Below are 27,414 nucleotides of genomic sequence, written 5' to 3' on the forward strand. Positions count from 1 at the left end.
CTGTCACCCAAGAAAGTTTGGTGAGTGCAATACTTCAACCAATTTGATTTGAGCTGAAGTAAATCCCAGGGAGAAAGAATTTCCTGGCAGATGCCCTGTCTTTTTCTTTTCTTTCTTGTCTCCCTTCTCTCTCTCTCTCTCCCTTCCCTTTGGATGAAGCTGGCATACTTACAGCCACTCCCCCACCCTTCCTTTCCTGTTCTTTATCACGGAGGCATGATAAGATACAGGGGAGTTTCCAACCCCTTCCTTTCCTTCTCCTAACAACCATTTGGCTGCAGTCCTTCTGCTAGCATTGGCAGCTAGCCAATTGGTCAGTGGCTAACTGTCCCAGGTCGTGAAAAACCCAGGACGAAACTTCCTTTGGCCAATGGGCTGTGATGAAGAGCATGGAATGAAGGGGCTATGGGCCATTGCCCAGGGCGAATGGGTGGGGGCATGTCAGCCAAGGAGAATCCGAGGAGGAGGAACCCTGGTGGAGAAGTTGGCATGGCCAAGGGTAGGAGATGAAAGGTCCTAGACCTGGACAGAACAATATCTGAGATGCTATGTTAACTATCAGAAATCTAACTGGACAGATCTCCTGCCATTTGCTGAGGTTGCCTACAATAACACCATGCAATTTATCTCCATGCCAGAATACCCACAGGAACCCCCCTCCTCAGTGAGGCTAATGGAATGGGTGAGTTCATTACAAAATGCATGGGGGGATGTAAAACAGGCATTAGCGGAAGCAACATAAATGAGAAGGCACATTCAGATAAGAAATGGTCACCCCGGAGGCCATTTCACATTGGAGAGAAAGTCTACCTCTCCACATAATTCTTGAAATTGTAACTATCCTGTAAAAAGCTGGGTCCAAAGTTCATAGGACCTCTCCCAGTAATAAAAAAATAATAAACCCAGTGACAGTAGAATTGAGACTGCCATGTTTAGAGGGGAAAGTGCACATAGTGTTCAATTGTAATCTGCTGAAGCTGGTGGTAGGGTCAGAACTAAGGCCACTAGCAAGGTTAGCTCCAGCTCCAATAGCTTTGGAGGTGGAAACCCACTGTGAAGTCAAGAGGGTCCCAGATTCCAGGCTACAGAAAGGTAAACTTTAATATCTGGTCTAATGGAAAGGGTATCCACTAGCAGAGGCTAAATGGGTGAAGGCAAAGCATATGAAATCAGACTATTTAATAAAAAAAGTTTCATGAGCTGTACCCCCCAAAACTAGCAAGTTCTCCCCCAAGTCAGGGGCGGGGGGTCCTAGCCACTGCTAATGTGCATGTGTGCTTGATGTTTTCCAGGTGCTTCTCATTTTTTAGAAGGACCCAACTGTCAACTTCGAAATGGATTGGGCCCATCACAACAATTTCTCTCCATTTCTCAGCTTGACACACTTTGGAATGTCAGACCAGACACCAACAACTTACTATCTTGTGGGAACCAAGGTCATCCCAACAGGTGCTACCAGAGACTGGAAGGAGACGCCGGAACACCTAACTGGACAATGTGACTGGTGACAAGGAGGGAGGGAGGAAGGTGTCTAATCTTTATTTTCAAAGTGCAGAAAATAGCCAGAGCTGGTTTTAAATCATCCATGGCAAAATGATGTACTCAATAAAGCAGTTCTTTGAGGAAGCTGAAATAGTGCTGACTCATTTGGGTTCACTAATTGGAACTTTGACACTCTGTTCACATAGTGTCAGTTTTGGGGCCTCTTTTTTTCAGGGGGATTTTTTCCATCTACGGCTCAGCTGATATTTGGATTGGGCCAGGTCAATTTCCACTTCCTCTGCTAGAACATACCAGCCATGGAGGATGGGGGTGGGTGGGGCACTTTTGAAATGCAGGTATTGTAGACATTATCACTTAGCCCCATCTCAAAAGCATCCAATCAAGATGTCTTCTGGCCAGTTGGACAGGCCAGTACTCAAAACTCCTGGATGTACTCAGCCATCACCCTGTGACCTTGGCTGGTGGTTTTTATGCGATCTCTGGCTTTGCGATTGGCTAGAGGATGTTCAAAGTTCTTCCGAAGCGCAGCCACAAACCAAAGTTTCTCAGCTCAGGGGCATCATCATTATGGAGGATGACCATCCATTCAGCTCTGGCCTCCTTTAATACCATGATCACGCACCACACCTTAGTCCCTTTGGTGACTATTTCTGGACATACTCTTGCATGAATGTCCAAACTTGTGCCAGGAAGAATCCCAATTGCTTCAGGTTTCCATTGAATTTTACTCCCAAGGCTGGTGTCTTGCATCCTCTCTGTCTTTCTGGTGATGCTCCTGTAGCTGGTGCAGGATGGGATGTGGGGCCAGGTGCTAGGATGGTTGCAGTTGCCAGCGGACCTGCTGTTGCCACCATTGCAGAGTCAGAGGTGGTTGCCGCCTCGCTTGCCATAGCTGGAGTTGGCTGGTGAGCAGGATATGCCACACTAGGACTTCTCAAGCCTTGAGACTACCCAAATTCCCCTCATGAACTTTATGGCTTGCTCTAGCATCCAGTCCTCTTGCTCCTGACTTGCCTGTGCCAGGGGTGAGTTCTGGATTTTTTACTGCTGGTTCGCTCAGGGATGTGCTTCATGCACCTGTATGCTTCACGCATACGCAGTAGTGAAAAAATTATTCTTGGTGAGTTGTCCTCTTCCAGCCATCTGGATAGATCCAGACCTTCAGGAGGGGGTTTCAAGGATGCTTCCCCCCAGGCCTCAATCCCTTCCTGGTCACTCTCTTGAGCCAACACTTTTTACACAGTTCCCATGATAGAGGCATTTTCCCCTCTGAGTTGACTACAACTGTAGAGCTGCCTTAATGTCAGACCTGCCCCAATCCGATCCCTTGGAAAAGAAAAGTATTTGACTACATTTGGTTAAAGCAAAGTGTTCTTTTACTAAGAATGGGTGTTGCAATAAAGTCAAGCCAGCTTTGAAAAGACCACTCTCACTAGATACAAAAATAAGGCATATTTCCTCCCCCACCCCACTCCTCCCACCGTGACCAGTCTGTTTCCAGCCAACTGAAGGCTGCCAAAATGTTTTGAGAACTCTGTGGTGTTTGTGGAGTAATCCACATATTTCTCAGGGTGCCTGGCCATGGGATGGTGGTACAAACAAGATCTGGCTGATCTGGTTCTTCTCATCTGTCATTCCCCATCCTGATTTTCTATCACATACAAAGCTTTATTGCCCTTTCATCCTTCCCTCGTTCACCCCCCTTTTATCCTCCTTCCCTTCTTTTTATGGCAGGAGGCCTGTGAGCCCCCCCCCCCCCAAACTAAGCAAGGCAAATCTGATAGCTTTAATAACACTACAGTCACATTGTCCAGTTAGGTGGAGTGGAGTTAGAGGAACTGGAGGAACAATTAGGCACAGGCCAGAGGTGGATTCCTACCAGTTCGGACCGGTTCGGCTGAGTAGGTAGTAACTCAGCTGCCCATGCCTCTGAACCAGTTCTATCGGCTGTGCCATTGGTGCTGCCATCTTGTTTTTTGCTTCTACACATGCGCAGAAGCCATTTTTGCATGTGGGAAGAGAACTTTATTCCCCCCCTTTCCAATTACATAATTTACAAAATAATAAGTTTGTTAAACAAAATCAAGTATGCATGTGTCTTCATTTTTGTGTAAGCTTCTGCCCAGGATGAATGGAATTAGGAAAAACAAGCAGAATTCACCTGGTCTTCATCTTAATAACTACATTCTCCATAGTTTGGCCATAGAAAGCCATAATAAAGAGTTTTACAAATACTTATAACCAGTGACGTGCAGTGAGGTTTATGGCTGGTGAGGCACTGACACAAATTTTTTTTAGACTTGTGGACTTCAACTCCCAGAATTCCACAGCCAGGCATGCTCAGTTCCGATTTAAAGCGACAGCATTTGTTTTTCTCCTTTGCGAAATAAGTTTCCTTCTTTCTTTTTCTTTTTCTTCTCCCTTCCCCTTCTTCCTCCCTTTCCCCCTCCCTCATCCCCTCCATCCCCCCTCTCAAACACACACACACACACACACACCCTTGCTTAACTCTGCTTGAGTGATCATAAAACACCTAAAGTCAGACTAAATGAGGCACGTCGTTCTCCCGCCTTCTCCTGTAGAGGCTTTTTAGAGGCTTTTTTAAACAGTTAAGCAGAGTCATCCATGGTGACTCTAGCAGCAACTAGCTCAGCCTGACCTCAGCTCTTGCCTCTTTCCTTTTACATTTTTTCTTCTTTTCATGATGACAGTGGTGAGGCTCTGCCTCCCCTGCCTCCCCTGACTGCACGTCACTGCTTATAACATTTTCACAAAAAAAATAAGATGGTTTCAAAAATAAATTAAATAGAAACACATGTTTCTAAAACAACATTTATGCTGTAAAAGTTCATTTTTGGAAACTTATTTCACTTGGACATTATTTAAAAAAAGAAACTGTATCAATTTATTCTTGCTTTTTAACCATTAAAGATAGTATTTTGTAATTCATAAATAAGTTAAGCCTACCGGTAATCCATTTCTCAGCCACCGGATTGTCGGAATAGGCTTGCCTGCAGCTATACATGGCCAATGGAATTCACTGCCAATATCTCTTTCAGTATCATTAATATGTTCCACCCATTCTGGAGATGCTGAAAGACAAGACAAACAGCTTTTCTTGTATTGTATGCATGGTTAAACCAGTTTTTTCTAGCCCTAACAGTTAGCTTAATTCCTACTTATTATATAAAACTCTTTCAGGGGTATCGAACTCAAGGCCTATCAGCCAGATCCGGCCCACAGAGTGCTTAGATCTGGCCCATGGGGCTGCCCTGGAAACAGTAAAGGACCAGCCCGCAGTGTCTCTGCCAGTGAAATTGGAGCTCGGGAGAGCCACATGAGCTCCGTTTTCGCTGGTAGAGGGTTGCAGGAGGCCATCCCAGCCGAAAATTGAGATTGGGAGCCCATTTTCACTGGCAGAGCGCTCAGGCCGCCATAGGCAACCCCGACATGAGTGACATCAAGCTGGCCGTGCTCAATTCGGGCCCCTGAGGTCAAACACAACCCTTATGTGGCCCTCAATGAAATTGAGTTTGACACCCCTGCTCTAATTAATAAATAACTGTACAAAAACCAAAAGCTAACATTCCTGCTGTTTTGCTGCAACAGTGACAATAGTTCATTTAAAAGCAAATATTTATGTTTTTCCATTGAAGCACATCAAAGAATGAATAGAGAATATATGAGTTTAAGTCTTGATGCTCATTTACACAGTGGGTAATTATGATTTCCTATTTCATCCAAACCAGATCTGGTGACTGCATGTTAACAAATGGGATCTAATGCCATGCTTAATGACATGTCCTTTTTACTTCCGTTTCTACACCACCAAATCTGCCACAGATTCCAGACAATTAACAAATGGAAATTAAAATACCCATTATACAAATACCCACAGTCAATAAGCTAATTAAAATTATGAATTTTAGACATCATTTTAAATGGACAGAACATTAACAATCAGCCCAGTAAGAATCACAGCAATAGAAATAACAAAGGTGGCAAAATGGTTGTTCTGTTCTCATTACACCTTAGTCTGTGTACAGCTCAGCATACAGCTAAACCCACCTACCCTCCAATAAAACAGACCATGTGTCTAGTTCTGGATGATTTACTGAAAAAAACAGAATATGATGAAACTGGAGAAAATAGAAATACATATTTGATTTGAATATTCTATTGGTAATATCTTGAAAATGTATTTTAAAATGCTGGAATTATTTGCTTGATTATTGGAAGAAATTGCTTGAAGAAAATAAAAACAGATTTTCAGCTGTCACATTGGGTGAACATTGAAATGTTAGGCAATGGTGTGCCATCTACTGATGAAAGAACATATATTATATTTTTACAAGACTAGGAATGTCCCTGAAATAATCTGAGGACTGATAAGCCAGAGTGGAGACAAAAAACAGCTGGAAGACTGCCTTTTTGCATACTATTTTATATCTATTTGCTTCACAGCTAAGGAGGAATAAATTCTGAGACTTTTAAAGATTGCTAAGTAGAGTGGCTTACAAATACATGGAATTATCATTGAAAATAAAGAGTTGACTATGTGGCTTGCAACGACATGGGGAAACCTGATGGATCACCTAGGACAGTGTTCGGCACCAAGTGCGGAAACGGGAGCGCATGTGAATGTGTGTGCCAGAAATAGGAAGAGCAGCTGACCAGTGTGCATGTACATGCCGGGAGGCTGCTCTTCCAATTTCCAGCACATGCATGTGTACTGGCCACCTGGTCTTCTGGTTTCTGGCACACATGCATGTGAGCATACATGCACCAGAAACAGGAAGATCATTTTCCTAGTGCACGTGTGTGCACCGGATAGCTGTTCTTCCAGTTTCCAGCACTCCCGTGCATGTGAAGACCAGCTGGCCAGTATACCAGAACCCGGAAGAGCAACAGGCGATGGTTAGTGTGCCTGGAGTGATAGTTCTGCATGCCACTTCCAGCACATGTGGCATAGGTTCGCCATCACAGGCCTAGGATTATAATTGTCTGATAACTATATAAAGAGATGAAAGAAGGGGAAAAAGACTTTTTGGAGAACTTGGAAAGAGTAAACTGACTGGTTGAGGACTATAAAGAAATATAAATATTATGCATCCTGAGGAATGATTTTGGGACCAAGTAAATTGTTTTAATACTGGCTTTTGATGTTATAGACAACCAGGAATTTGGGACCTTGGAAGCTTATTGAGTAACCTTTTGACTCATCAAAATAAGACAAAATCCTTCAACATAAGTGTATTTCAAAAAGAAATATTATTGATGTTTCAAAGTATTCATGAAACTATAACAAAGAATCATAGGGAGATAAAGAACTTAATACATGATATAGTTGTGAGACCAGAAAATGTTCCTCAAATGACAATGATAAATGAACAGGAAGCCCAAGAAATAGAGGAGAAAATAGAAAAACAGAGGAAAGAATATAGCAGGGAAAAAAAACAAATGAATCCAAAAGATAAGGAGAAGAAAGAGGTAATTAAAACAGATGAAATAGACCAGGCAGATTATACATTAATGTATAAAGATCAAAAAATATAACTGAATAAACAGAAATTCCTGAAGTGAGGATAGAGACACTGAAAGGCATAGTGAAGGTTTGGCAGTGAGAGGTAGAGATAGAGGAAACATTTATATCAAACAAGAATGATGTATGAAGATACGAAATCCCAAGGGGATGTATGGAAAACATGCCAAAAAAGCAACAAAAATGAATTACTAAAACGGGCAAGAGATGATGGATAGAAATAGAATACCTACAAATATAAGATTTGTTCTATTAAGAAATAGAATAGAGGTAGAAACTAGATAGGGGAACATATTAGTGTGCATATTTTTATATAAATTTTGTAAAATTACTGTATAAGATGCACCAAGGTTTTGAACAGGAATTTTTTTTAAAAAAAGGTAGGTAGGTTGATAGATGGATAGAGAGAAAGAAAGAAAGAGAAATACAGTACATAGGTAGGGAGAGTGAGTAGTTGGGTAGCTAAAGGGAGAGAGAGAGAGAAATAGAGAGAGAGAGAGAAATACAGTAGGTAGGTAGGGGAGAGAGAGAGAAAGTAGGTAGGTAGAGGGAGATTATATATATATATATATATAGCAGTAGATATAGCAGTAGACTTATATACCGCTTCATAGGCCTTTCAGGCCTCTCTAAGCGGTTTACAGAGAGTCAGCATATTGCCCCCAACAATCTGGGTCCTCATTTTACCCACCTCGGAAGGATGGAAGGCTGAGTCAACCCTGAGCCGGTGAGATTTGAACCGCTGACCTGCTGATCTAGCAGTAGCCTGCAGTGCTGCATTTAACCACTGCGCCACCTTGGCTCTTCAATATATATATATATATATATATATATATATATATATATATATATATATATATATATATATGTATAAGGTGACCAGCTTTTCAGATTGGTAAAGAGGGACACCATTGACTGGGGGGGGGGCTTGATTAAAAATTTTATATTTTGTCAAAAGGTCACCCCAGGACACTGAGACCAGCATAAATATGAATCTGTTGCCAAACAAAATTTTGATCACGTGACCATGAGGATGCTGCAACGGTCGTTAAGTGTGAAAAATGGTCGCAACGGTCGCTAAGTGTGAAAAATGGTAATCAGTCACTTTTTTCAATGCCATTGTAACTTTGGTCACTAAATGTTTTCCCCCTCCTCGAGACACCTCACTTCTTCCTTCATTCCCCTTGCTTATCTACCTTCACCTTATCCGTCTTCTGCTCATTCCCTCTCTTCCTTCCTTTCTCCTTCCATCCTCTTTTCTTTCCTCACTCACTCCCTTCCTCCTTTTCTCTTCCTTCCTCCTTCCATTCTTTCAGCTTCATTTCTTTTACCTATCTACCTTCTCTGTCTTTCTGCTCTTTCCATTTCTCTCTTCCTCTTCGCTTCTGTTCCTTCCTCCTTCCATCCTTTCACCTTCCCTCCTTCCTATTTCTTCCTTCTTCCTTCCTTCTGCCTATCTACCTTCACCTTCTCTGTCTTTCTGCTCTTTCCCTGTCTTCCCCTTTCCTCCCTCCCTCCCTTCTTTCCTTTCTAGTTCCATCTTTTCTTCTTTCCTCTCTCCCTCCCTTTTTCTTTCTTCCTTCCTTCCTCCTTCCTCTTGCCTATCAACTTCATCCTCTTTGTCTTATACTCCAAAAAATACGGTAGTATGCAGATGAAAGGATCAGAAGTTGAAAGATGATTGTATTATGTACATTTAAACAACATTATTATGGCTATTAGTATTGTGTATTAAAATATTGAATAATTAAATGATGAAGAAGTATATGCATGGAAGAGCAAATACTAAAATGTTAACAACTTTAATTGTAATATTTATAATGTTATTATAATGTGTGTATGATTAATGTAAGTAAGTTTATCAAGATTATCACTATTATCTGGTTTCAAAATTAATGGTACCCAGATGCCACACTGTTCATGTATTCAATATCTCTATAGTATATATTTTAAAAAAAGAATTATATACCAAAAGAATTAATTTTCTAACCTTGAAAATTTTAAGTAAACCCAAATTAATGCTTAAGTTACATGCTGCTAATTAAAAATTGGAATTTCATTTTCATTTCATTTATTGAATTTATAGGCCGCCCAATCCCGGAGGACTCCGGGCGGCTTACAGAAATGAAAAATGTTAAAAAGGATTAAAACAATAAGATACAACAAGATTAAGAAGAAAATACAACATGCACCCAATCAAAGGGGGGCTGGACCTCAATCAAGAGGTCAACAGCCCCAGGCCTGCTGGAAAAACCAGGTTTTAATAGTTTTACGGAAGGCCATGAGAGTGGGTAGGGTCCGGATCTCTGGGGGTAGCTCATTCCAGCGGCAACAGAGAAGGCCCTACTCCGAGGCATCGCCAGCCGGCATTGTCCAGCTGAAGGCACCCGGAGAAGGCCCATCCTGTGCGATCCTATTGGTCTTATGGAGGTATGCGGCAGGAGACGGTCTCGTAGGTATCTGGGTCCTAGGCCATGTAGGGCTTTAAAGGTGATAACCAGCACGAATCATGCTCGGAGACCAATGGGAAGCCAGTGCAGATCGTGGAGGATAGGTGTAGTATGGGTGTACCTTGGTACACCCAATATCGCTCGCGCAGCTGCATTCTGGACTAATTGTAGTCTCCGAACACTTTTCAGGGGCAGCCCCAAGTAGAGCGCATTACAGTAATCCAATCTTGAGGTGATGAGGGTGTGAGTGACTGTTTGAAGTGCCCCCCGGTCCAAATAGGGTCACAACTGGTGCACCAGGCGAACATGGGCAAAGGCCCCCCTGGTCACAGCCGACAGGTGATGTTCCAAAGTCAGCTGCAGATCCAGGAGGACCCCCAGATTGCGGACCCTCTCTGAGGGGCAAATTTTCTCCTCCCAGGCTTAAGGATGGACTAGCTGGACTGTCCTTGGGGGGCAACATCCACAGCCATTCGATCTTGTCAGGATTGAGTGCAAGTTTGTTCGCTCCCATCCAGACCCTAACAGCTTCCAGGCACTGGCACATCACTTCCACCGCTACACTTAGTTGGCACGGGGCAGACAGATACAACTGAGTGTCATCCGCATACTGGTGGTATTTAATCCCGTGCCGGCCAATGATCTCACCCAGTGGCTTCATGTAGATATTAAATAGGAGGGAGGACAAGACCAACCCCTGCGGCACCCCATAATTGAGGGGCCTAGGAGTCGATCTCTGTCCTCCGACCAACACCAACTGCGACCTGTTGGAGAGGTAAGAGGAGAACCACCGTAAAAAAGTGCCTCCCACTCCCACCTCTTCCAGCCACCGCAGAAGGATACCATGGTCGATGGTATCGAAGGCCGCTGAGAGCACAAGGATAGAGGAATGCCCTTTATCCCTGGCCCACCAGAGATCATCGGTCAGTGCGACCAAAGCGGTTTCGGTGCAGTAACCAGGCCTGAAACCAGACTGAAAAGGGTTGGAGTTGGAGGGCCACCACCTTCTCAACAACCTTCCCTAAAAAAGGGAGGTTGGAGACTGGGTGATAGTTTTTAAAAATAGCTGGGTCCAGAGAAGGCTTCTTGAGGAGGGGTCTCACCACTGCCTCCTTCAGAGGTTGTGGGAAAGATCCCTCCTGCAAGGAGGCGTTCGTAATTCTCTGGAGCCAGCCTCGTGTTACCTCCCTGCTGGTCGAAACCAGCCAGGAAGGGCACGGATCCAGTAAACAGGTGGAGGCACTCATCGCTCCCATGGCCTTGTCCACTTCATCAGGAGTGACAAGCTGGAACTCATTCCAGAAAATCTGAACAAGAGCCTCCCTCGGCATCTCTGCTGGTTCTGTCCAAATGGAGTCCAGGTCTGTCCGAATCTGAGCGATTTTGTCCGACAGAAACTGAGCAAACTCCTCAGCTCGTCCCTGTAAGGCATCCCCCGTTTCCTCCCCTTTCAGGAGGGAACGGGTTATCCTAAACAGGGCGGCTGGGCAAGATTCTGCGGACGCAATAAGAGCGGAAAAATGTGCACATTTTGCCACCCGTATCGCCACTAAATAAGTCCTAATAAAGGCTCTTAGTAGTGTTCGGTCGGATTCGGAGTTACTAGCCCTCCAACGTCGCTCTAGGCGTCTCTTTTGGCGCTTCATCTCCCAGAGTTCCTCAGTAAACCAAGGTGCCCTCCTGGATCCACTGCCGCGGAAGGCGCAATCCGATTTAGGGCGTCAGTTGCCACTGTATTCCAGGCGGCGACCAAGGACTCTATCGGATTGTGGGCAAGAGAGTCAGGTATCTCCCCAAGCTCCTTCTGAAATCCCAACGGGTCCATCAGGTGCCTGGGGCAGAACCGCTTAATCGGTTCCACCTCCCTGCGGTAGGGGAGTATCTTCCAAAAATCAAGCCTCAACAGGGAGTGATCCGACCATGACAAGGGCGAGATGTCTACTCCCCTTAACTCAAGATCATGTCTCCACTGCTCCAAGAGAAACACTAGGTCGAGTGTGTGTCCCGCTCCATGAGTCGGACCCTGAATTACCTGGGTCAAGTCCATGGCTGTCATGGAAGCCATGAACTCCTGTGCTCCATCCGAGCGTTCGCCAAGAGATGGCAGGTTGAAATCCCCCAGTACTATCAGTCTGGGAACTCAACCGCCAACCCAGCTACTGACTTCAGGAGCACAGGCAGGGCTGTTGTGGCGCAGCTAGGAGGTAGGTACGTCAGAAACAAGCCCACTTGAACCCCTAGGTCCAACTTCAAAAGAAGGGACTCATACCCCACAATCTCCGGAGCAGGGTTCCTGCGAGGAGCTAATGATCCTCGGATAATAAGTGCCACTCCCCTACCCCTTCTGGGGTGTCATGGTTGGTGGAGCACCTGAAACCCTTCCGGCACATTTTGGAGAGGGGGACTCCTCCCTCATGGCCCAACCAGGTTTCAGTAATACATGCCAGGTCTGCCCCCTCGTCAAGTATTAAGTCCCGGACGAGGGGAGCTTTATGAATCACAGACCTGGCATTTAGCAACAGCAACCTGAGACCAGGGCCCTGGCTTCTCTTGCCACCTGGTCCTTGAGTTGAGCTTACAGGGCCGGAACGAGGGATCGCTGTGAGGTAGCGAGCCTTGCTTCCCCGGTAATGGCTAGCCCAGTAGCCCCCGTCGTGCCTGCCCCTCCCCATCATGACTGGGATGCTCCGCCCCGCCCCACCCCCTAGATCCCCCTCCCCCTCCCAATAATGTTTGCTGGTTCAGTTTATTATTCAACCTATCTTTACTTAATTGATTTGTTCTGAATTGTGCCACAGTGCAACATGTTGCATTAGTTTATGAAATTTTGAAAAACCAACCTTCTAAAATGATATGGGATAAATATGTATTTTTCAGTGAGAAAATGCATGAAGAAATTCTACTTACCTTGAACATACACTTTTGCTGAATGTTTATCCTTTCCTCTGTAATTTTCAGCTTCACATTCATATATTCCTTCATCTTCAAACTGAATATTGAAGATCTTTAGAACTGCACCAGACATGCTTATATCGGCACTGCTTGGCATTGGTTCAAGATATTTACTCCATCTAAGCTCAGGAACAGGGCTAAAAGAAAATAGGACACATTTTATTTCCAGGTTAAGCCTCTCCTTGTTCAGTTTCCATCCATTATTCCTTATCTGGTCTACACATGCTTTGGAAAATAGCTTGACCCTGTTGCAGAAAATGACAGACTTAGACTTCTCAGGATACAGGAAGAGTTTATTTGGCAGCCAGGTTCAGAAAGCCAGCCCATGGCTAGCGTTGCAAGTTCTGAACAACCTTCATTATCGAAGCATGCATTCTCATACATTCTCAAAGGTAGCATATCACGGAAACACTTAACTCATTTCTTATTGGTTACCTTGAGGAAAAAGCCTTATAAGGAGATGGGGTCTTACTTCTCCTTTTGTCTTGGGCCATAGGTACTAACTACGTATCTTTATGTGAACTTTAATTGAACCTTGTGGTTTTGGGCTTTTGACATAAGGACATATACTGGAACATTTTGTGGTTGAAAGCTGATGACATTTCCCTTTAAGCAAGCTTCTAACTGTCCCATTTGCCACGTCTGTTTTTATATTTTTAATCCATATTTTATTCTACTTTATCCCCCCCCTTCTAGACACTATTAATAACCACAATTGAGTCTAGCCTATTACAGGGTCCCTCTTTTTGATTAACAATATAAGCATGCAGAATACATAACAGCAAAAAAGCCAAGAAACAAGCAATACACATGGAATAATTCTTTTTTTTAATTAAAAGTTTTTTTTATTTTTATTTTTCAAAACAAACACAACACAAAAAATCCTCTTTCTTTACATACTGTAGAAAGTGTACCAGTTGGCTATAAAAAGTTTTTGTGCATTTTTTTCACAATCATCCATGATTCATATTAATTCTAGTATTTTAAATCAAATATATTTGTACATATTAGTATCATGCTACTCGTTTGACTATAATTGTTTAAATGTCCTTCATCACAAAACATACCAAAACTCAAGATATAACCACATACTGGCATCTCATTTGCTATTTCTAGTATCCCAATAACACTATTCTTTATGGCCTATTGTAAACATCAATAACATTTAGTAACAAAGGTTTCTAATCTTCCTTTCCAAATTACTGTTTACAATTTACATCCATTTTCCCCATGTTGAACCCATACCTATATATACATGGTTATCATTATCTCTCCTTTGTTTGACTATATCCATTATCATAATTTAGTTCTTTTTTATTAATCTTTATATGTAACCAAACCATTTCTCATCTTCCTTTCATAGGTACCATTCAATATTCATATCCAATTACTACTTGTTATGTAATGTATACATATGTATACATTATTATCATTTTCAATTGTTTATTTAACCACTAAATCTAGTCACTAAATTTCACTAAGTCCAACTAATTTTAGATTAAACACTTTCATCTATCAGCCTGTATCTTTCCAGTAGTGAAACAGTCTCATGTCCTCTAATCATCTCCTTAATCAAGTTTGTATGGACTCTTCTTTGCAATTCCTTGTTTATTGATTCTCTCATGTAATTTTGATGCCCTTCTTCTTTTTCCTTAATCAGCTTGTCTTTAATTGTCAGTGTTTTTATCAATGGTGTTACTAATAAAATTTCTCCCTTTAAATCCATAAGTTCTTTTATTTCTTCTTCTGTGACTAGCCATCTAGGGTAGGGTTCCCATCCATCTGGTTTCCCTTTCCATATTCCACTTTTTCCATTTCCAGACAGAAACCATTCACCATAGATGTCAGCAGATTTGATTTTTTTTGTAGTCATTTTTCTCTTTATTGCTTGGGACTCTACCCTCTATTTTCCCCATTTGATAAGCATCTCCATCCTTTTGATCATATTTTTCTGTTAGGTGCTCTAATTTTTCAAACATTTTCTCAAATGTATTTGATAATTTCTGTATTGCAAATATTATCTCTTGCAAGCTGACAGGTCCTCTCTGTTGTTGAAAACAAACCATTGTTTCCAGCTGTAAAAACACTGCTGCTCTGACTTGGAAGGTTTTTACAAGGTTACACCTAGGTTCACCATGAGATCTCTAGTTAAGGATATACTTCAAAGGAACATTTGTATAAACAAATGGTGCTTTGCTTCTTATCACTTTCTATAAACAAACTGAGACTTTAAAGTTCCAGACCAGAATAATCAGTAGTGAAAGTAAAGGTATTTTGTTTTCAATACTCAAATTTCCAGTCTTTGAGTAGCAGTTATCTCTCCCTTTGTTGTTACAATTGCTGCAGTTCTTTTTGTATCTTTTAATATTCCAAGTTTTTTTTAAAGTTAAATTCTTAAATGAAATAGAGAAGAAAGAGTAAAAGACACATATAGTGATGAATAAGAAGAAGTTTAGTCCTTAGGTTGTGAAAGTAATAGTAAAAATTTTAGAAGAAGAAAACTTGATCCATTCATTTCAAACGGTTTGCATAAATTCAAGCCATGAAAATAACGTTTAAAAATTAAGATACCACACTGACCAAACCTTCCAAAGCTTAATTCTGCCGCTTATTTCTTTTATTCTTAGATTTAAATTAGCTTTAAGTTTTTTTTAGAGGCAGGCTCTTTTAAAATGAGTAAAAATTCCTCACCAGCTGTAAACACTTTCTCTTCCATTTCCTTCCGTTTTGAAGCCGTCCCTACTTCATCAGTCTAGGGGCTGAGCTTTTAATGCCATAAGAGAGATCTTCTCCTGCATCAATCAGAGACTTTGCAATGTCCCTGTGATCAGCACAACGTAGTCTTCCTGTTCACCGTCTCTATGGGACGGTTTAGGTCCAATTGGACCACCCGGCGAAAAAAGTATTGGCAGCGATCTCAGAGCATCGAGATCGGCCAACCATTTCGTAGCGACATAGCCTCCTCCTCCTGCACATGGAATAATTCTTAGGGCTTATCTTCTGGAAGTACTTTCTCCAATCCTAAGAGTGCAATTTAAGCATATGAGCTAGTATCTGAAATTTCATCTTCTTCGTCGGGATGTGGGATGTGGTTAATAAGGTTTTCCATCAGCATTAACTCCTTTTCAACCAGTATTTCCTTTACAGACCTCATAACAAGTTGCTTAAGTAGGGGCATTATGCAAAGGAAAAAGGCTAAGCTTGTGATCCCACATACAGAAGAAACAACATTTGTTTAATCCAACCTGTACCTGGTAGCCAAGAGAACCATTCATCTTGCATTCTTTGACCAATTGAGGAAGCTCGGTCCTGTAGTTCTTTAACTACCCCCCGGACTGCCCCTGACCTATTCATATAGAAACAGCAATCTCTCCCAGGAATACACATAGCTCACCCTTTTCAGCAGTTAAGAGATCTATGGCATGCCGGTTTTGTAAAACCATTGCTGCCAAGGAATCTATTTGGTCTTGGATCTCAACCAGGGTGCCAGCAATTTGGTTTAGGCTTTCTTGGAATTCTTCCGACAGCTGCCTGAACTGTGTGATGGAGGTCATTCCACTCACACCTGTTCCAACTGCTGTCCCTATTCCCAGGATCGCTAATAGCGGGATTAGGAGTGGCACTCTTTTCTGGACATGTCCCATGAGGGGTACAGGGAGAGCCTGTTCCCCACTTACCATCCATTTTAGGGAGTAGGTGTATTAGAGTGCATGTGCCAGTCCAATTGATGGGTAAACATAGATATGCATTTATCTCACATAGAAAGAAAACTCCATTTTCTCCTACACATACGCTGATGTTCATGGAGAAGGCATGGGCTCGGAGGTTCCTTTCATTAGTGAAGACTTGTAAGGTTTCTGCTAAGAACATACCAATCAGGGGCTGTAATGGAACTTCTTGATTAGGGTCCATTAACTTATTCCTGAGGACTGGATCTTCAAAGAGATATTGGGAACTGGTATTTCCAGGGGGAAAGTAAACACAAAATCCCATAGTGGATTGTATTGAAAGCCAAATGGGAAGTCGGGGTGGCTGGAATGGCCTTGGGCACCTTCCACTACTTAGATTCCCCTCCCCACGGTTAAAAACAAGTGGAGGAGGGAGCGAGAAGGTGACTTTCTGTTGGAAGAGCTTGTGAGCAGAGGGAGACATGCTGCGTGTTAATTTCACGTCCACAAGTGTCTTCCTAAGGGCAAGGTACATTTCAGATGGGCATTATTCCTCTGACAGTGACCCCACAGGAATGCCAGGTTCCTGATATTGTTTGATGCACAAGGAGGGTGACCCTATAATTTCTACACCAACAGCTATGGGCCAATGATGGGGAGATGGCTCATCCCCAGTCTTTTGAGTGCATCATACAGGTCACCATGCAGCTGGGCTTCTGCCGTTTTGGTTCCCCATCTACCTCCCTTGTCAAAGACTATCGTAGCTTTGGTTTTTTCCACCCAAAAAACAGGCTTACTACAGGCCTCAAATGCAAGCTACTTAATGCAAACAAAATGCCTGAATTCCTCCTCCTATTCAATGCAGCTCTTTTCAACCTTATTTTCATCTATGAGACATGGTTAAATGTATCCTTTTCAACTCCATTACCACGGTAAGTGACTATCATGTTTTCTGGTCTGACCGTGAAAACTGTAGAGGGGGTGGTGTTGCTATCTTCTACAAAAAGTCCCTAAATCTGAAAAAGATTAAAGTTACACAGGAGTTTACACTTCCTGAGACTATTGTCTGTGAACTGTCTCTAAATACCACAGTTTGCTTCTTATTATGTTACAGAGCCCCCGATTATGACCTTGCTCATATAAACAAACTAAACACATTCCTGCCTGAACCCTCTTATCTTTCTTGGTGGCCTCAATTTACTGCTTATTAATTGGACCCTAAATAAATGTACAACCGAACCTATACATGCAACCCTATACAATGCTATTACAACTCTGGGGATGGATCAATTGGTAGCAAACAACACTAGGCTCAATAACTGCCTAGATCTTCTGCAAAAGTTTAAACTCAATTTATGGTCTACAAGTTAAAGAACCATTTTCCAACATTGACCACAGCATGATTGATTTTTGTCTCAATTTATATCCTCTCAAAGAAGGTCATATTGGTGGGACACCAAATTACAACTTTAAAAAGCCAACTATGATCTTGATTGGCACCTTCTGTTCATTGGCTGTAATACTGCAGAAGACCATTATAACACTTTTGCTTGAAGTCAATAGAGTCATTAAACTAAACATAACATTAATAACCCCTAAAGCAAAAAGAAAAGAAAACACCAAAAACAAATTACCCATAACAATAAGAAAGCTTCAGTACCCACCCCTCCAAAAAATCTCTTTTCTGAGAAAACAAAATTGGCTATGTAGCTAACTTTAAAAATTGTTACAAAAGCTTATGCCGCCATTACAAACAGAAAGAAGAGCTGTTACACTTGAAATCCACCCGAGCCTTCTATAATTTTGTAAATGTCAAACTTAAATACTTGAAATCTATCCCACCCCTAAAAGGACCTAATGGGAAAGACTGTAATGATGAAGCTGTTAAGGTCAACCTCTTCAACACGTTCTTCAGCTCAGTCTTTGTCAACAGAAATGGCTTCTGCCCCACATTTCCTAGTCCTACCACAACTAATTGCAATGATCTACTATATATTGATTTTACAGAAGATAACATTAAAAAGTCACTATACAACCTAAAGCCATCTCTATCTATTGCCCTGATGGATTATGTGCCTACATCTTGAAAAAGCTTTCCACTGCCTCAGCCAAACCTCTAAGCACAATCTATGAGGTATCTTTCAGAACCAGCTCCTTGCCTGACCTATGGTCATTAGCCACAGTCATACCTAACTTCAAAAAGGGAGAGCCTAGCCCAGTAGAAAATTACAGACCAATCTCACTATCTTGCATCACCTGTAAAGCCATGGAATCAATTACAAACCAATCCATCACCCTCCACTTAGAAACAAACAACCTGCTTTCTAACAAGCTGTTTGGTTTCAAGAAAAATTCGTCCTGTAATCTGCAACTCCTATACTGCAGAAACATTTGGATCATGCAACTAGACCAGGGTAAAGCAATAGACACAATTTACATAGATGTCTGCAAAACCTTTGATTCAGTGGTACACGACAAACTACTGTTAAAACTAAGCTCTTACAGCATTTCCAGATCTCTGCACAAGTGGATAACAGCACTCCTGTCAAACAGACAACAAGTAGTCAAAATAAGGATCATCCTATCAAACCCGGCATCAGTTAATAGCAATGTCCCCCAAGGCAGCATTTTAGGACCCACACTCTTTCTGCTTTATATAAATGACCTTTGCGATCATACTATAAATAGCTGTGTCCTCTTTGCTGATGACGTAAAACTATTTAACACCACCAACAATGCTGCTACCCTACAAAGTGACCTTGACGATGTGTCAGAATGGTCGCACAATTGGCAACTCCAAATCTCATCTAACAAATGCTCTCTCCTACACATTGGCAACAAAAATCAGAACACCAAATACAAGCTGGTCGGATACGACCTTGTAGATGACCTTCACTCTGTCAAGGACCTAGGAATACTCATCTCAAATGATCTAAGCCCCAGAGCTCACTGTAGCAGCATTGTCAAAAAGGCATTAAGAGTTGTTAACCTAATTTTTTGAAGCTTCTTCTCCGGTAACATTGTACTGCTAACTAGGGCATACAAAACCTTTGCTAGACCAATTTTCAAATACAGCACATCTTCCTGAAATCCCCACTGTTTATCGAACAGTAATACAATTGAGTGGGTCCAGAAGTATTTCACGAAAAGAGTACTCCCCTCCTCTGCTCTCAAAAGAATCCCTTATGCCACCAGACTTGAAATATTGGGCTTGGACAACCTGGAACGATGCCACCTATGGTCTGACCTAAGCATAGTACACAAAATTGTCTTCTACAATGTCCTAATACAAACTCAAGGTAAATCGCTCCAAACTCGATTGCAGAAAATACAACTTCAGCAACAGGTTGGTCAAAGCCTGGAATGCTCTACCTGACTTCATTGTTACATCCTCAAACCCCCATAGCTTTAACCTTAAAGTGTCTATTGTGGACCTCACCCCATTCCTAAGTGGTCCGTAAAGGGGGCATGTATAAGTGCACCAGCATGCCTACTGTCCCTCTCCTACTGATCCCATTTATTTGTACTCATTTCCTTTGTTCATGTCCATGCTTATACTTATATCTGTTATCTTGTACATGTTTGACAAAATAAATAAATTAATAAAATAAAAATAAATAGTTCACTCTGTTTGTTCCCCAGACTTTGTGCATCTGTATATAGTGCAAAGAATGAGTGATAGGATTGCAAAGAATGAGTGATAGGAGACACTGACAACTGTTTCAAATTCATGTTTTGGGATTGCTTCTGATAGCAGAATAAAGCTACCCATCCTTTGCCAAAATAGATCTCATTTTGCCATGTATATCACTAAATTCAAGCATACTTACTTTCCAAGCGCAAAGCATTCAAGTGTCATATTTTGTCCTAAAAGTGCAAATGTATCTTTGAACTTCACTCTGATATCTGGTACGTAGCCTTTTGATCCTAATAAGAAAAAAAACAATAAAATAGTTTGTTATAAAATGAATGCTTAGTAAATATAATATTTGAAAAGTTTATTTCCTTAAAAAAACTTAAGAGAGTGTATGAACAGAGATGCATTTCTAAAATGAAACAGTTGTAGGAAGCAGGAAGAAAGGATCACATACATTTATCTATTATCAGTTAAAAATGGATTTGACTTGTCATAAAATATCACTACCAAACCTGGGCGATAAAAATCTGGACAACACTGGAGGCTAAGAGATTATAGAAATTCTAACTTCTTTTTTGATAACTTGTATAAATTCACATAATGTATAAATTGAAATATTTAACCAGAACAGAATACGAAAATCTTTAAAATAGATCAAATCCCAATATTTCACTTAACATCTACGTATTCTATTTCTTACCAGTTAACCAAAAATTGAGAAAGTTAACTATTATATTGCTTCCTGTATTCTGTAACATGTCAAAAATGTAAACATACTCATATTTGATTTTCCAAACATGGGAAAAGCAATGTCTGTTTCATATCCTTTTATATATTTCTATTTTTATAACCTTATATTTTTATATTTTATAGTTTTATATCATACATTTCTGAGACACACATTATTCAGTCAAGCAAGTGAGTTAAATTTGAAAGTAAGCCATAGTCAAACTTGGCTCCATGATTATTTACAACTGTTGTGTTCTCTCTCTATGTCTCTCTCTGTGTTTCACATGCACACATACACACAGAGAAAGAGACTGAATGAGCGAGTATGTTTTGGATAACAAAAACAAAACAGTTGGATTCATGAGATAAGGTGTAAAATCTAAAAATCAGAAATAAAAAACAAGCTGAAAAGAGAATCTAAGCCAAACATCATTTCTTTCATATACTGTTTCACTGAACTGGATAAAATATACAAAAGGAAAGGAGACATTATTTAAGAAGAACATCTGACATACATAAGACTTTTGAGGAATACTTACGATCTGCTTGAGGGATGAGTGAAATGAAACTGCTGAATACACTCTTAGTAATTGAATTACTGGTCACACAGCATGAATAGTTGCCTTTATCAGTAGGTTCAACTTTGGCAATGTAAAGATTACCATTTGTTTGTGACACATATCGCCGTTTATCCAAGGTAATGAATTCTGGGAAATCATTCAGAAACCAGCGATAACTTAGATCATCTGGAGATAAAAAATGTATTTAAAATTTATTAATAGAGATTAAGCTATTGTTTAAAGGATATGGTAACACCTAGCTAATTTTGTTGGAAGCTAAGCAAGATAAGCACTGGTTAGTCTTGGATCAGGGATTACCAGTAATGTCAGTGCTCTTGGCTATACAAATAGTCCTCAATTTACAACTGTAATGGAGCCTGCTTATTAGGATCATGACTCGTGATGGTCATAAAGCAGACCACTGACATAACCAACCCAATTTTATTATCTTTATTGCATTATACAAATACTGTCTTGTTAAGTGAAGCCATTGTTTGCAATGGACCATTTCCCCCCCCCCAAAAAAAAAACCCAGAAGTAAATGCCAGTTATCAGCATCAATGTTGTAAAAAGTAGTCACATGACCATAGGACATTGCAAAAATGCAGGCTGGTTACTGAGTGCCCAAAATGAGATCACATGACTGCAAAGGGGGAAGGTGTTAGAACTTTGGAAGAACTTTTCTTCATTTACTTATCACTCCACGCTGTATATGACTGTAAGTGGGCACTGAAGTTCACCTTTCTTAAATGGTCAAGTTTAACAAACACTGATACGTGACTTCTATTTATGCACACTGTAGGCTTAGGCTAGGGAACAGTATGGGTAGTCCTCAAGTTATGAATGTAATGGAGCCTGCCCATTCCATTCGTAACCCGAGGATTCGTGGGAGTGAATTTTGTACCTTGAACGTGATCACTCCTTCCTTTCATTCACTCAAAAAGCCTTTGCCTGAAGGAACAAAGCTTCAGAGGGACTCACCTGCTCCTCCCAGGCTCTGGTGATGCCAACAAAAGCTTTTTGCAAAGAGCTGCCAGAGCCTCCAGGAACACAATCTCTCTGCAGGCTTCAGCAAGGAAATGGCGAATGGAAGGAAAGCCTGAAAGAAAGCTTTCCATTCATTTGCAAGTGTCCAGGCCTTAATTCACAGAGAATAGAGGCCTAAAGTGCGAGATCACACAAGATCAGTAGCACAAGATCTCACGTTACTGACCTTGCATGATCTTGCAGTACATTAGGCCTCTGTTCTCTGCTAATGCCCTGAAAACCTGAGGGAACAAAGCAGGCAACGAAAGTGTGACAGAGAGGAGATCTTCTCAAGTGAGTCTCTACAATTAAAGTGCCTGTGAAGACCGGCCAGGAGGGGGGGAAATGTTGCAGAGCCTCTGTGGTCATTCGTAAGGGTGAAAAACTGCAGTGGTGGGGCAATATTCATAATTTCAGGACTTGTTCATAAACGCTAGGGGGTGCTAATCACATAATTTTGAACATTTGCCAAGGGAATGCTCGTACCCCGAGGATTACATGTACAGAATACATTAAATATATACTTGAAAAAACTGGTTTCCGTTTGTAAAATACATACAGTATTTCTCTGAAAGTTTTCAGCTGTTTTCAACTTTGAACAATCAAATCTTATAATAGTAAACAGATTTAATTACTTTATAATCTGAAGGAAGACAACCATACTATAAGGAATTTTATTTTCCCATGTCAAGCAGGAACAATTCCTTTTTTTTATAAGGCTTAAGAGGCTTAGGTAACTTAGTCACAGTCAACATTAATGCTATTCTAATTGTATTAATTCTTACGTCATTGTTGCAGTTAAAACTGAAATATATAAATTTAATTACCTGGATAATGAGGTGGAGGATCACAGAGAAGAACAGCACCTACACCTTCTCGTACTTTTACTGCATGTCTCTCTTCCGGAGGAAAAGGATATAAATCTATGCAAGATAAGATAGATAGATAGATAGATAGATAGATAGATAGATAGATAGATAGATAGATAGATAGATAGATAGATAGATAGATAGACAGACAGACAGACAGACAGACAGACAGACAGACAGACAGACAGATATAGAGATATAGAGATATAGAGATATAGAGATATAGAGATATAGAGATATAGAGATATAGACATCAGTCTTTGAAAGTTCTCATCTTTTTATCTCTATTCACTGAACTAAAGAAACAAACATAAAAAATGTTCCAAAAGTAAAGATTGCAACTATAGTTCTTGGCTTTTTCTTCAACTTCCAAGAATGAGATTAAAACATAGGTTGCAAAAACCTGAGGTGGGCCGTGTGCATTAATGTATAGGGAATTAAATTTGAAATATTTCAATTCATTTTAATTATAAGTATCTGATTTAACTTAAGTAATTATGTTTTTAATATTAATAGTAGCCCTAAGAATTTCACTTATCTTTGGAATCATTCACTAGAAACAAAATGATGGATTTATTCTATAGTGAAAATGATAACCTTTTAAATATAAATATTTTCTATTCATTTCTTTTCTGTTAAGTTTTAATACAGTGCATGAACATTGTTAATGTCTTCAAAATGAGTAATAATGTGTAATCAAAACAGGAAATAAAAGGAAAAAGTCTATCAATTCAGTGATTGCTGAACAAGCAAATAATCATTTTTCATAAATGAATTTCTATTATGCTACTTAATATTACAAAACTACAGAACTATTGCAGGCAGGGAACTGCAATGGGCCTAGAGAGAAAAAACAGTCATAACAGTATATTTAAATTAGGTTCACCTCTTTTACCCATGTAACAGGGAGATTTGTGTGAATAAACATATCTATACATTAGCTCATTAATTTATGTTTGATAGGGCTTGGCATGCCATTGCAATAATAAAAGTATTTTACCGAGTAAAAATTTCTATTGTAAGTTTACAATGATATTTTTCTGTTATTGATTTATCTAGCATCCATAGGCACGTAGAAAAGGATAATTATCTTTTATTTTTATTAGGATAACAATAGCTTCCTTTATTTTGTTTGTTCTTGTTCTTTCCAAATTTCATTTAGATGTTGAATTTAGCTCTTTTAAATGCAAACTGGATAATATCACTAAGTATTGTATCTAATGTTTTATGAAGAGTGAATTTTTACAATGACTATGATAATCATCTATCACTATTGTTGTATATATACTGAGAGCTTATGCACCGGAGACAAATTCCTTGTGTCTAATCGCATTTGGCCAATAAAGAATTCTAATTCTAGTTCACTGCTTGGTAGCACTGAAGTGGAAATTAAGGCCTCATTTATCCAGCACTGATAATATGCTTTCCGCCTCTCCTTAAGCTGTAGAAAAGTATGTCACTAAAAAAAAAAACCCATGCACGTGCTTGCACACACACACACACACTTTCTTTTTTGCTTTGTCTCAGTAACAAGGCCAGCAGTATTGCTACCTTCACTCAATTATGCAGAGAAATAGTCGGTAGCTGGGTGTCTTCACTGTTAAAAAAAAGCCACTTTCCACAAATGCTGGGAATTACATAATTCAATAGTGCTGCAATAAACAAAGAATTTCCACACCTGTTACTCCAATAGGAGGAATACTATATAGAAACATTACAAAAATACTGGGGGGGGGGGCAAACAACATCTAGAAATGAATAAAGTAGTAACTAGAAGCCAGCACAGGTTTGTTAAAAACAGATCATGCCAAGCCAATCTTATTTCATTCTTTGACAAAGTGACTAAATTAGTAGACCAAGGAAATGCTGTGGACATAGTACTGCATATTTAGACTTTTGCAAGGCATTTGACAAAGTAGACCACCACCTACTTCATGACAAGCTAGAAAAAAGTGGGATAGATAGCATCACCATCAAATAGACTTGTAACTGGCTGACAAATGGAACTCAGCAAGTAGTGTTTAATGAGACTGCATCTACATGGAGGGAAGTAAGCAGTGAGCTATCACAAGGTTCTGTCTTAGGCCCCGTACTCTTCAACATCTTCATAAATTACTTAGATGAGAAAATAGAAGGGGAACTCATCAAATCTGCAGATGACAGGATAGCCAACACTTCAGGATTCAAAAAGATCTTGACAGACTTGAACAATGGGTCTAATCCAACAACATGAAATTTAATGTGGAGAAAAGCTAGGTTTTATACCTGGGCAGGAAAAACCAAAGATACAAGTACAGATTAGGTTAGGGTGACCACATTTGGCGGGACAGGCACGATTTTTCATCGTTTTTCCCGTATCCCGCCCGCTTCTCAAAAACCCCCGCTTTATTTCAGCGCTCCCTGGCTCCCCCGCCCATCATCAGCTGCCGCTAGCTCGCTCGTTCCGTGCCCCAATTGATTCTATCTACACTAAAAATCTAAGCCAGCCCAGCCTGCCGCTCACTGATTGGCCTGGACTCCAGCCAATCAGTGAGCTGGCTGGGATGGAAAACTTTAAGCACGCACGAGGCGTGCTTAAAATTTTCCATCCCAGCCAACTCACTGATTGGCTGGAGTCCGCTTAAGCACGTCGCGCGAGTCGTGACTCTCACGAGTCTCCATTTCATTTCGCCTTCGCTGTTTGTTTTTGCTGCACTGCCCTGGTGAGTAACTCCGGTGCCGGTGGGAATCGGGAGGCTTCGCCGCTTCGGGTGGGCGGCGGCGGCCTTTAGCAAGGGAAGGGAAGGCCTTCCCTTGCGAGCTACTCATGAGAGGAACTGGGGGGGGGGAACCGGGCAACCTGAGAGAGGGGAAGAAGATCGTCCCTCCCCGCAACTCCCCGGATTTTGGAAGCCAGGTGTGTGTGGAAGGCGGGGTTTTTGAGGAAAGCGCTTGGCCGTCCCTGTTAGCTGCAGCCCCAGACGGAGGAGTGAAGCCCGAGCTTTCATTGCCGTTCCCGCCAGTCGCAGCGGGGAAGCCGGCATCGGTGACTCCGAGGTGCGCTAACTGAAATGCGGTCTTCCTTCAGTCTCTGCTTTCAGCCTCTGGGATGATCGTTGGCGGGTGGGGGAAGTGAGGGCACAGCTGAGCCGGGGAGGCAGAGATGAGAAGTGAGGGCTAAAATGCAAAGCGCGCCGAAGAGAGCAACTGAAGGATCCCCAAAGCGAAGGATGGGCGGGAAGCGCTTGACCAGCATGTGAGAAGGCAGGCTGGAAGTGGCCGCGGAAGGGAAAAGAGGTGGCCACGTGTATCGGTTCTCCTTGCGGTAGATAAGGGAGGTTCGCAGCAAGGGTCCGCTGGCAGGTAGGCTTGCTCTCTTCGGCGCGCTTTGCATTTAGCCCTCACTTCTCATCTCTGCCTCCCCGGCTCAGCTGCGCCCTCGCTTCCCCCACCCACCAACGATCATCCCAGAGGCTCCAAGCAGAGACTGAAGGAAGACCGCATTTCAGTTAGCGCACTTCGGAGTCACCGAAAACTCGATGCCGGCTTCCTCGTGTTTTGTTTGTAGCAAAGAATAAACTGACAGTTGGTCGGAGGGAAGGTGGGGGTGGAGGCTGAGTGTCCAAGGAAGCCAACCCAGACGGGCATCGCAGGGCGCAGAGGAACCCAGCAGACAGACGGGAAACCGGGGGGTGGGGGAGGAAGAGATCCCGTCCAGGGTAGGCTCTCCGCTTTTCCCTCTTTTTACCCTGGATGGGATCTCTTCCTTCCCCCCTCCCCCGGTCTCCCATCTGTCTGCTGGGTTCCTCTGCGCCCCCCAACTGGCAACGATCAATTCCAGACCCTCTAACTAGTAAATAGACCTGAGGCCATAAGTGGAATTGGGGTCCGTGGGGTCCATGCAGGGAGGAGAAGAGAGATTCCTCCCAGCACGAACTCCACTGACTAAAGCGCTTTCACGTGCAGGGAGGAATCTCCTGTCCTCCCAGCTCCCTTTCGCCCGCAGCAGAGATCAGGCGGGCCAGAGGAAGCACTTTATTCAGTGGATGCGTGCAGGGAGGAGGTGATATATTCGTCCCTGCGCGTAGCCCACTGATTAAAATACTTGCTTTTGCTCGCCCGAGCTCTGATGCCGGCAAAAGAAAAGTCCTTTCCTTCACCTGAATCCCGCCCGAGCTCTGATGCAGGCACCGTGGGTCCGTGCAGGGAGGAGAAGAGAGATTCCTCCCAGCACACACTCCACTGACTAAAGCGCTTTCACGTGCAGGAAGAATAAACTGACAGTTGGTCGGAGGGAAGGTGGGGATGGGGGTGGCAGCTGAGTGTCCAAGGAAGCCAACCCAGACGGGCATCGCAGGGCTCAGAGGAATCCAGCAGACAGACGGGAGACCGGGGGGGAGAGGGAGGAAGAGATCCCATCCAGGGTAGGCTCTCCGCTTTTCCCTCTTTTTACCCTGGACGGGATCTCTTCCTTCCCCCCTCCCCAAGTCTCCCATCTG

At 41.9% G+C, this 27,414-nt stretch overlaps 1 protein-coding gene across 3 annotated transcripts in view; it reads right to left on the reverse strand.

Moving 5' to 3' along the window:
• CNTN1 (contactin 1) overlaps positions 1 to 27,414 on the reverse strand; it is a 286,347-nt gene that overhangs the window by 79,377 nt on the left and 179,556 nt on the right. For all 3 annotated transcript variants that reach the window (XM_032221821.1, XM_032221822.1, XM_032221823.1), the window contains 5 exons: positions 22,895 to 22,990; positions 21,021 to 21,227; positions 19,946 to 20,042; positions 12,403 to 12,584; positions 4,471 to 4,595 (listed from right to left, as the gene is read on the reverse strand). In XM_032221821.1, the coding sequence (XP_032077712.1) occupies positions 4,471 to 4,595; positions 12,403 to 12,584; positions 19,946 to 20,042; positions 21,021 to 21,227; positions 22,895 to 22,990 (707 nt within the window). The remainder of the gene's footprint in view (positions 1 to 4,470; positions 4,596 to 12,402; positions 12,585 to 19,945; positions 20,043 to 21,020; positions 21,228 to 22,894; positions 22,991 to 27,414) is intronic.

This window comes from Thamnophis elegans, chromosome 7, assembly GCF_009769535.1.
Source record: "Thamnophis elegans isolate rThaEle1 chromosome 7, rThaEle1.pri, whole genome shotgun sequence".
Taxonomy (NCBI): Eukaryota; Metazoa; Chordata; class Lepidosauria; order Squamata; family Colubridae; genus Thamnophis; species Thamnophis elegans.